At 52.2% G+C, this 10,852-nt stretch overlaps 1 protein-coding gene across 1 annotated transcript in view; it reads left to right on the top strand.

Annotated features, from left to right (window-relative positions):
• The first annotated feature begins 1,081 nt into the window (after positions 1-1,081).
• The window catches only part of UNC45A (unc-45 myosin chaperone A), a 26,674-nt gene continuing 16,903 nt past the window's right edge, over positions 1,082-10,852 (top strand). Inside the window, exons 1-6 of the mRNA XM_038767018.1 lie at positions 1,082-1,102; positions 1,169-1,236; positions 3,292-3,355; positions 6,045-6,203; positions 9,519-9,555; positions 9,852-10,027. Of these exons, the coding sequence (XP_038622946.1) occupies positions 1,082-1,102; positions 1,169-1,236; positions 3,292-3,355; positions 6,045-6,203; positions 9,519-9,555; positions 9,852-10,027 (525 nt within the window). The remainder of the gene's footprint in view (positions 1,103-1,168; positions 1,237-3,291; positions 3,356-6,044; positions 6,204-9,518; positions 9,556-9,851; positions 10,028-10,852) is intronic.

Genomic DNA, 10,852 nt, shown 5'->3' with positions numbered 1-10,852 from the left:
CCAATTTGTACTTCCCAAGCGCTTAGTACAGTGCTCTGCACACAGTAAGCGCTCAATAAATGCGATCGAATGAATGAATGACGGTTGAAGCCATGGGAGCGAGTGAGTTCTGGCTGGGGTACGGGCCTGGGTGTCAGGGGGACCTGAGTTCTAATCCTGCTTCTGCCCCTTGTCTGCTGTGTGACTTTGGATGAGTCACTTCACGTCTGTGCTTCAGTTCCCTCATCTATAAAATGGGGGTTAAAGCTATGAGTCTCCTATGGGATGATAATAATAATCGTATTTGTTAAGCGCTTGCCGTGCGCCAGGCACTGTTCTGAGCGCTGGGGTAGATACCAGGCAGTCCCACGTGGGGCTCACAGTCTTCATCCCCATTTTACAGATGAGGTCACTGAGGTACCGAGAAGGTAAGTGGCTTGCCCAAAGTCACACAGCTGACAAGTGGCGGAGCCGGAATTAGAACCAGCGACCTCTGACTCCCAAGCCCGTGCTCTTTCCACTGAGCCATGCTGCTTCTATGGACCATGTCCAAACCGATTTACTTGCATCCACCCCAGCGCTTAGTAGAGTGCCCGGCGTATAGTAAGTGCTTAACAAATACCACAATTATTATTCAACACTCTTAACTTCCGCGTCTCTGCCTCCCGGCCTGCAGGGACCGGCTCTGCAGGGCTTCCGCACAGCTTAGTGGATAGAGCCCGGGTCTGGGCATCAGGAGGACCTTGGTTCTAATCCCAGATCCGTCATTTTCATTCATTCATTCAATTGTATTTATCGAGCGCTTACTGTGCAGAGCACTGTACTAAGCGCTTGGGAAGTACAAGTCGGCAACATATAGAGGCGGTCCCTACCTGACATTGGGCTCACAGTCAAGAAGGGGCATTTGTCTGCTGGGTGACCTTAGACAAGTCACTTCACTACTCTGTGCCTCAGTTACCTCAACTGTAAAATGGGGATGAAGATTGTGAGCCCCACGTGGGACAGGGACTGTGTCCAAGCTGATTAGCTTGTATCTACCCCAGCGCTTAGAACAGTGCTTGACGCACAGTAACACAATCATCAAGCTCTTCTAGGAGCCAAGATGCTCGGGCGTCATCAGGAGGTGCTGTAACTCCCTGTCCGCCCGAGCAGGCTCTGACACTCGGTCTGTACCCCTGGTTGCCCACAGGCCTTTTTGCTACATTGCCCCGGGGGGCTTCCCGAGCAGCAGCTATGCCAGTCTATCTGGAAGGGCGGGTGAGGGCCGCGTCCCGGTGCCGGGTTGGGTAGCAGAGCAGGGTGGGCTCTCCGGGCTGTGCCCAAGGCCGAGGCGCCGATATCCCTGGTCTCCCGCCCCTCCCTGTGCGGCCGAGGACGGGGACAGCGCTCTCATTCTTCCATTCAATCGTATTTATTGAGCGCTTACTGTGTGCAGGGCACTGGACTAAGCGCTTGGAAAGTACAATTTGGCAACCGAGATGATCCCTATCCAACAATGGGCTCACAGTCTAGAAGGGGGGGGACAGACAACAAAACAAGAAAATGGGCAGCAATAGCATCAATATAAATAGGATTATAGATAATATGCACATTAATAAATAGAATAATATGTACGTATATACACAAGTGCTGTGTGGAGGGGAAGGGGGTAGAGTAGAAAGAGGGAGTCGGGGTGACGGAGAGGGGAGGAGGAGCAGAAGAAAAGGGGGGGGGTCAGTCTGGGAAGGCCTCCTGGAGGAGGTGAGCTCTCAGGAGGGCTTTGGAAGGAGGAAGAGAGCTAGCTTGGCGGATGTGCGGTGGGAGGGCATTCCGGGCCAGGGGGAGGACGTGGGCCGGGGGTCGACGGCGGGACGGGCGAGAACGAGGCCCGGTGAGGAGGTGAGCGGTGGCAGAGGAGCAGAGGGTGCGGGCTGGGCTGGAGAAGGAGAGAAGGGAGGTGAGGTAGGAGGGGGAGAGGGGATGGACAGCCTTGAAGCCGAGAGTGAGGAGTTTTTGCTTGATTCGTAGGTTAAAACAGGCAACCACTGGAGATTTTTGAGGAGGGGAGTGACGTGCCTAGAGCGTTTCTATACAAAGATAATTCGGGCAGCAGCGTGAAGTATAGACTGAAGTGGGGAGAGACAAGAGGATGGGAGATCAGAGAGGAGGCGGATGCAGTAATCCAGTCGGGACAGGATGAGAAATTGAACCAGCAGGGTAGCGGTTTGGATGGAGAGGAAAGGGCGGATCTTGGCGATGTTCTGGAGATGAGACCGACAGGTTTTGGTGACGGATTGGATGTGAGGGGTGAGCGAGACAGCGGAGTCGAGGATGACAGCATGGTTGCAGGCTTGTGAGACGGGAAGGATGGTAGTGCCGTCTACAGTGACGGGAAAGTCAGGGAGAGGGCAGGGTATGGGAGGGAAGAAAAGGAGCCCCGTCTTAGACCTGTTGAGTGGATCCCTGGGCTCCTGTCCCCGTTCCCCTGTCAGTACGGCGGAGGACGGGGACGGCACTTGGAAGAGGATCCCTGAGCACTTGGTCCCTTCTCTCTCAGACTGAGCCACCTCCTCCCCTTCCCATCGCCCCCCCTCCTTCTGCCCTACCCAGAGCACTTGTGTCTATTTGTACAGATTTACTACTCTGTGTTATTAATGATGTATATATATTATACACATATATTAATATATAATACATATATATATATATATATATCAAGAAGCAGCGTGGCCCAGTGGAAAGAGCACGGGCTTTGGAGTCAGAGGTCATGGGCTCAAATCCCGGCTCCGCCAGCTGTCAGCTGTGTAACTTTGGGCAAGTCACTTAACATCTCTGGGCCTCAGCGACCTCATCTGTAAAATGGGGATTAAAACGGTGAGCCCCCCGTGGGCCAACCTGATCACCTTGTAACTTCCCCGGCGCTTAGAACAGTTCTTTGTACATCGTAAGCGCTTAACACATACCATCATTATTTTTATCATCTATAATTCTATCTACTTTGATGGTCTTGACACCTGTCTCCTGGTTCTGTTGTGTTGTCTGTCTCCGCCTTCTAGACTGTGTTGGGTAGGGACCGTCTCTGTCTGTTGCCGAGTTGTAGTCTCCAAGCGCTTAGTACAGAGCTGTGCCCACAGTAAGCGCTCCATAAATACGATTGACTGACTGAATTCTCTGTGTGCGGCGGAGGGCGGGGAGAGCCCTTGGGAGAGGAGCCCTGAGGCCTGGGTCCCTTCTCTCTGTGCGGCGGAGGGCGGGGACAGCACTTGGGAGAGGCTCCCTGGGCCAGGCCCCGCCCCCGTGACGTCAGAGGGTGGTGCTGGCGCATGCGCACAGGCCAGGCCGGGCAGGGGCGGGGCCGGCGCGGAGGAGCGCGGCGGCCGCGATGGAGCCGGAGAAGGTGAGTGCTCGGCCAAGGCCCAACGGACACCTCCTCCCTCCTCCCCCCAATCAGGGTGGGACCTCCTCCAGCGGGAAATCAATCAATCAATCAATCAATCAATCGTATTGAGCAGCGTGACTTAGTGGAAAGAACCCGGGCTTTGGAGTCAGAGGTCACGGGTTCAAATCCCAGCTCCGCCACTTGTCAGCTGGGTGACTTTGGGCAAGCCACTTCATCATCAATCGTATTTATTGAGCGCTTACTGTGTGCAGAGCACTGTATTAAGCGCTTGGGAAGTACAAGTTGGCAACATATAGAGACAGTCCCTACCCAACAGTGGGCTCACTCTGGGCCTCAGTTCCCTCATCTGGAAAATGGGGATGAAGACTGTGAGCCCCACGTGGGACAACCTGATTACCTTGTATCTACCCCAGCGCTTAGAACAGTGCTTTGCACAGAGTAAGCGTTTAATAAATTCCATCATTATTATTTTATTATTACCTCCTCCAGGAGTCCTTCCCAGACTGAGCCCCCTCCTTCCTCTCCCCCTCCTCCCCCCCGCCTTACCTCCTTCCCCTCCCCACAGCACCTGTATATATGTGTATATGTTTGTACAAATTTATTACTCTATTTCATTTGTACATATTTATTCTATTTATTTTATTTTGTTAATATGTTTTGTTTCGTTCTCTGTCTCCCCCTTCTAGACTGTGAGCCCACTGTTGGGTAGGGACCGTCTCTATATGTTGCCAACTTGTACTTCCCAAGCGCTTAGTGCAGTGCTCTGCACACAGTAAGCGCTCAATAAATACGATTGAATGAATGAATGAATTATTTGGAGTCAGAGGTCATGGGTTCAAATCCCAGCTCCGCCACTTGTCAGCTGTGTGACTTTGGGCAAGTCACTTCACTTCTCTAGGCCTGTTACCTCATCTGTACAATGGGGATTAAGACTGTGAGCCCCACATGGGACAACCTGATCACCTTGTAACCTCCCCAGCGCTTAGAACAGTGCTTTGCACAGAGTAAGCACCTAACAAATGCTATCATTATTATTAGTATTATCATTATTGAGCTCTTGCTCCGGAGAGTCCAGTGCAAGGGAATGAGCAGACACGTTCCCTGCCCAGAGCCAGCTTCGTCTAAGGCAGGACACAGACACTAATATAACCAATCACTGCTGTGCGTAGTGAGCACTTGCCCCCTGCACAGCACTGTACTGAGCGCTGGGGAGAGCCCAAACAACAGAATTAGCAGACACGGTCATTCATTCAATCAGTCGTACTTATTGAGCACTTACTGTGTGCAGAGCCCTGAACTAAGCGCCCGGAAAGTACAATTCGGCAATAGCTACAGTCCCTACCTAACACTGGGCTCACAGTCTAGAAGGGGGACCCAGATGTGAATACTGGTATCTGTTCTATTTGTTCTGATGACTTGATACCCGTCCACATGTTTTGTTTTGTTGTCTGTCCCCCCCTTCTAGACTGTGAGCCCGTTGTTGGGTAGGGACCGTCTCTATATGTTGCCGACTTGTCCTTCCCAAGAGCTTAGTACAGTGCTCTGCATACAGTAAGCGCTCAATAAATATGAATGAATGAATCTGCTGGGAGCTTATTGTCTACAGAGCACTGGGCTAAGCGTTTGGGAGGGTCCAAAACAAAACAGAATTAGTAGACACGCTCCTTGCCCATAACGAGTTTAGAGCGGGACACAATCCTTAATAATAATAATAATAATAACAGCATTTATTAAGCACTTACTATGTGCAAAGCACTATTCTAAGCGCTGGAGAGGTTACAAGTGATGAGGTTGTCCCATGGGGGGCTCACAGTCTTCATCCCCATTTTACAGATGAGGGAACTGAGGCCCAGAGAAGTTAAGTGACTTGCCCAAAGTCACACAGCTGACAAGTGGCGGAGCCGGGATTTGAACCCATGACCCCTGACTCCAAAGCCCGTGCTCTGTCCACTGAGCCATGCTGCTTCTCCATATATATAATATAATATATTAATATTAATATATTAACAATGTTAATATAATCAATCAGTGGTATCCATTGATACTGCTATGTGCAGAGCACTATACGAAGCGCTTGGGAGTGTCCAACCTGACAGAATTAGGAGACACATTCCCTGACCATAATGCATTTAGTCTAGAGCGGGACACAGTCGTTAATATAATCGATCAGTGGTATCTATTGAGTGCTTACTATGTGCAGAGCACTATACTAAGTGCTTGGTCCTGTCCGACCCGACAGAATTAGCAGAAACACCCCCTGCCCATACTGAGCTCACAGACTACAGGAACACACACCACTGATTAATATAATCAATCAGTGGTATCTAGCACTAAGTGCAGAACACTATACTAAGGACTTGGGAATGTCCAGCCCAACAGAATTAGCAGAAACATCCCTTGCCCATACTGAGCTTACAGTCCAGAGGAGGACACAGGCATTAATATAATCAATCAAGGGTATCTATCACTTATTATGTGCAGAGCGCTGTACTATGCACTTGGGAGAGTCCAACCTAACATTTTTCAGACCCGTTCCCTGTCCACAACGAGGTGACAGTCTTGGGGACTGTGAGTTGTTCCCTCGCCATTTCCACCTTCCCCCACACTGTCTACCCCATCCCTCGCCACCCCAGGGAATGCCCTGGAGATGCCCGGTGGGTCCAGAGCCCCTTTCTCGACCCCTCAGGCTCGCGCAGCCCAGCTGCGGGAGGAAGGCAACGAGCTGTTCAAGAGCGGGGACTTCGAGGGGGCCCTGACGGCCTACACGCTGGCCCTCCGCCTGCCTGCCACCCCTGGGGACCAGGCCGTGCTGCACCGAAACCGAGCTGCCTGCCATCTCAAGCTGGTGAGTCACAGGGGGCCCGGGACCCTGTCCGGCCCGGGGCAGCCACGTGCCAGGCCGCTCTCCTTCTGCCCGATCCATCCGTCGCGTTTATTACTTTAATGGTGTCTGCCAAGCACTTACTATAAATAATAATAATAATGATGGCTTGTATTAAGTGCTTACTATGTGCAAAGCACTGTTCTAAGCGCTGGGGAGGTTACAAGCTGATCAGGTTGTCCCACATGGGGCTCACAGTCTTAATCCGTATTTTACAGCTGAGGTAACTGAGGCTCAGAGAAGTTAAGTGACTTGCCGAAAGTCACACAGCTGACAAGTGGCGGCACTGTTCTAAGTGCTGGAATGGACAGAGAGTAATAATAATAACGGTATTTGTTAAGCGCTTCCTGTGTGCCAGGCACTGGGCTAAGCACGGGGGTGGATACAAGCGGATTGAGTTGGACACAGTCCCTGTCCCACGTGGGGCTCCCAGTCTCAAACCCCGTTTGACAGATGAGGTAACCGAGGCACGGAGAAGTGAAGTGGCTTGTTCAAGGTCACCCAGCAGACAAGTGGCGGAACTGGGATTAGAACCCGTGACCTCCTGGCTCCCAGGCCCGGGCTCTATCCACTTTGCCTTGCTGCATCTCAGGTTGGACGCAGTCTCCCTGTCCCGTGTGGGACTCCCAGTCTTAAATCCCCATTTTACTGTTGAGAGAACTGAGGCACAGAGAAGTGAAGCGACTTGCGCAGAGTCCCACAGCAGGCCAGTGGCGGAGCCGGGATTAAAACCCAGGTGCTTCTAACGCCCAGGCTTCCTGTGCTCCGTCCACTAGGCCATGCTCCTTCTCTTTATGGAGCGCTTACTATGTGCAGAGCACCATATCAAGCACTCGGGAGAGTCCGGAATGACAGAGTTGGCAAACACGTTCCGTGTCCACAAGGAGCTTCCGGTCTAGAGGGGGAGACAGACATTGATAGAAATAAATAAATTACAGATATGGAGGTAAGTGCTGTGGGAATGAGGGAGGAGGGAGTAGAGGGAACAGATCCAAGTGTAAGGGTGATGCAGAAGGGAGTGGGAGAAGGGGAAATTAGGGCCTTGTTGGAGAAGGCCCACCCTCCTCTCACACACACATGCACACACACCCCAGTTTTAGGGGGCAGGGGACCAAACCCAAGAGCCCGTGAAGTCGGGAATATCCGTCGGCCCGCCCACCCCAGCTACTATTCATTCATTCATTCATTCATTCAATCGTATTTATTGAGCGCTTACTGTGTGCAGAGCACTGTACTAAGCGCCTGGGAAGTACAAGTTCGCAACACATAGAGACGGTCCCTACCCAGTAGTTTCTCCTCCAGGAGGCCGAGACTCAGGCTCTCAGTCACCCGCTGAACAAATCCCAGTGCCCAAGGCCTGCTCTGGGCGGGGAGCTCGGAATGGGCCCGAAAGATCCAAGTTGAAAAAAGAGACAGTCTCCAACCTCAGAAGAGGCTGGTAACTGAACGGGAGGCATCCGCCAAGTACCGCCCACCCGAAAACGTAGCTTCCTCCCCGACTGGCTGGGCCTCTGCAGTGAGCACAGCCGTGCCTTAAGTGGAACCAGCCAGAAGTTCCAGATCATTCAGTCAGACAATCGGTGGTATTTGCTGAGCGCTTACTATGTGCAGAGCCCCGTACTAAGCACTTGGGAGAGTACAGTACAACAGACGTCGTGATCTCTACCCTCAGCATCAGTCAGTCAATCATATCTATTCAGCGCTTTCCGTGTGCAGAACTCTGTTCTGAGCGCTTGGGAGAGTACAGTGTAACATAACAGACGTATTCCCTGCCCTCAACAAGCTCACGGTCTAGAGGGGGAGACAGGTATTGATATAAATAAATTATAGATTTGTCCATAACTGCTGGGAGGAGGGATGAATAAAGGGAGCAGGTCAGGGCAATGCAGAAGGGAGAAGAGGCTTCATCAGGGAAGGCCTCTCGGAGGAGATGTGCCTTCAATAATGAGAAGCAGTGTGGTGTAGTAGATAGACCACCGGCCTGGGAGGTCCCAGCTCTGCCACTCATCTGCTGTGTGATCTTGGGCAAGTCACTTCACTTTTTTGGGCCTCAGTCACCTCATCCTTAAAATGGGGATTGAGACTGTGAGTCCCGTGTGGGACAGGGACCTTGTCCATCCAGATTTGCTTATATTCATTCTTTCATTCAGTAGTATTTATTGAGCGCTTACTGTGTGCAGAACACTCCACTAAGGCCTTGGAAAGTGCAATATAGTAACAAAAAAAGACAATCCGTGCCCAGCAGTGGGCTCACAGTCTAGGAGGGGGGAGACGGACATCAAAACAAGTAAATAGGCATCAGTAGCATCCATATAAATACCTAGAATTATGGTTATATACATAGCATTAATAAAATAAATAGATAAATATAAATATGTACATATGTACGCAAGTGCTGTGGGGCGGGGAGGAGAGTAGAGCAGCGGGAGTGAGTCGGGGCGATGGGGAGGGGAGGAGGGGCAGAGGAAAGGGGGGCTTAGTCTGGGAAGGCCTCCTGAAGGAAGTGAACTTTCAGTAGGGCTTTGAAGTGGGGAAGTGTGCTAGTTTGGTGGATGTGAGCGGGGAGGGCATTCCAGGCCAGAGGGAGGATGTGGGCCGGGGGTTGATGGCGGGACAGGCGAGAACGAGGCCCAGTGAGGAGGTGAGTGGCACTAGAGGAGCGAAGTGTGAGGGCTGAGCTATAGAAGGTGAGAAAGGATGTGAGGTAGGAGGGGGCGAGGGGATGGAGAGCTTCGAAGCCAATACTGAGGGGTTTTTGCTTGATATGGAGATGGATAGGCAACCACTGGAGATTTTTGAGGTGGGGGTAACATGCCCAGAGCGTTTCTGTAGAAAGATCATCCACCCCAGCACTTAGTACGGTGCCGGCACAAAGGAAGCACTTAACTAATGCCCTAATTATAAAGGAGGGGAGAACGATTGTCTGTTGGAATGGGGCCTAAGTGGATGCAAGTGCCCTAGTTGAGAGAGAGATTAGATGCGTGTGATAGGTACAAGAAGCTAAACAAGTCGAGGAGGAATACACAGCGCCAAGGAGGCTGAGGGGATTGCATGGCCAAGTCGAGTGACTCGGGAAAGGCCACAGAAATACCTCCTGAGTTCTCTTCCTCGCCCGTGCGAGGGAACATCACCATTTCTGTTGGACCGGAGATGAATCTGGGGGTCGGGGCGGTGGGCCGGGGCCCAGGCTCCGAGGAGGAAGGGTGGTGGTAGTCGGCTAGGGGCAGGCCGGGGAGGGTGTCTGGACCACGAATCCCCTCTCCCTTTTTTTTCCCGCAGGAAGATTATTCCAAAGCCGAAGCTGATGCATCCAAAGGTATCAGCGGTGCGGGGCTCCGGGTCTCTGCGCTGGTCACACGCTTCTCTCTCCCTTAGGCCAGGCCTGTCAGCTTCTCCTGGGACTGCTCCTGTCTTCTCTTTCTCTCTTCCACCTGCCCAGCTGTTTGCTCCTGGCTGGACGCACCCCCCTCTCCTTCGGCAGTTCTGAGACGCGCCCGTCCCCCCACTCCAACCCACCCCGACCCCCCACCGGTCGCCACCCTGGCTGGGAGACCCGTGGGGGCTCCATGGGGGGCTCCGCGGAGCCCTGACGCCACCCCTGTTTGTGGTCAGCCATCGAGGCCGACGGCGGGGACGTGAAGGCTCTGTTCCGCCGGAGCCAGGCGCTGGAGAAGCTGGGCCGCCTGGACCAGGCCGTCCTCGATCTGAAGCGCTGCGTCAGCCTGGAACCCAAGAACAGAGTCTTCCAAGAGTCCATGCGTGCTCTCGGGAGCCGAATTCAGGAGAAGGTATGGCCAGTGGAGGGGAGGGGCGGGCCGGGGGCGGAAGAGAAGCCCAGGGTCACGGCGGTCCACGCGCGAGCCGCCAGAACCGCTCTTGGTTGTTGTAGAAAAAGAAACGCACCCAGAAACAAGCCGTCGTGATTGAGGCAGATACCTCGTCAGGGCACTTGTCTGTGATATTGTCAGTCAGTCGGTCAGTCGAGTGTATTTATCGACTGCTCACTGTATGCAGGGTACTGTATTAAGCACTAGGGAGAGTACAATATAACAAAATAATAAATTGTTTTGGCGTACTCTCCCAAGCGCTTAATACAGTGCCTTGCACACAGTAAGTGCTCAATAAACACGGTCAATTAATTGATTCTCTGGGAGCAGAAAGGCTTCTGGGATAACTAGTTTATAGCAAGAGAAGGGTGGCCCAATTTCATCTCTTCCTTTTTTGTAATAGTAGTACCAGTATTTATTGAACACCTACTTGGGCACTGCATTGAGCTAAGCTTTCAGGAAGTACAGTACAAGTAGCATGTCTACCGACTCTGTTGCAGTGTACTCTCCCAGGCGCTTAGTACAGTGCTGTGCACACAGTAAGCACTCAACAAATGCCGTTGGTTATGAAACAAAGTGACATATTCCCCGTTGTAATTATATTAGTAGTATTTAAGTGCATACTATGTGCCAAGCTCTGTACCAGCAGTGTGGCTCAGTGGAAAGATCCCAGGCTAGGGAGTCAGAAGCCGTAAATTCTAATCCCGGCTCTGCCACTTGTCTTCTGTGTGAACTTGGGCAAGCCACTTAATTTCTCCGTGCCTCAGTTTCCTCGTGTGTAAAATG

The sequence above is a fragment of the Tachyglossus aculeatus genome, chromosome 26 (assembly GCF_015852505.1).
Source record: "Tachyglossus aculeatus isolate mTacAcu1 chromosome 26, mTacAcu1.pri, whole genome shotgun sequence".
In the NCBI taxonomy this organism is placed as follows: domain Eukaryota; kingdom Metazoa; phylum Chordata; class Mammalia; order Monotremata; family Tachyglossidae; genus Tachyglossus; species Tachyglossus aculeatus.
The sequence above is the reverse complement of the archived record's forward strand: the minus strand, read 5'-3'. Positions and strand labels throughout refer to the sequence as shown.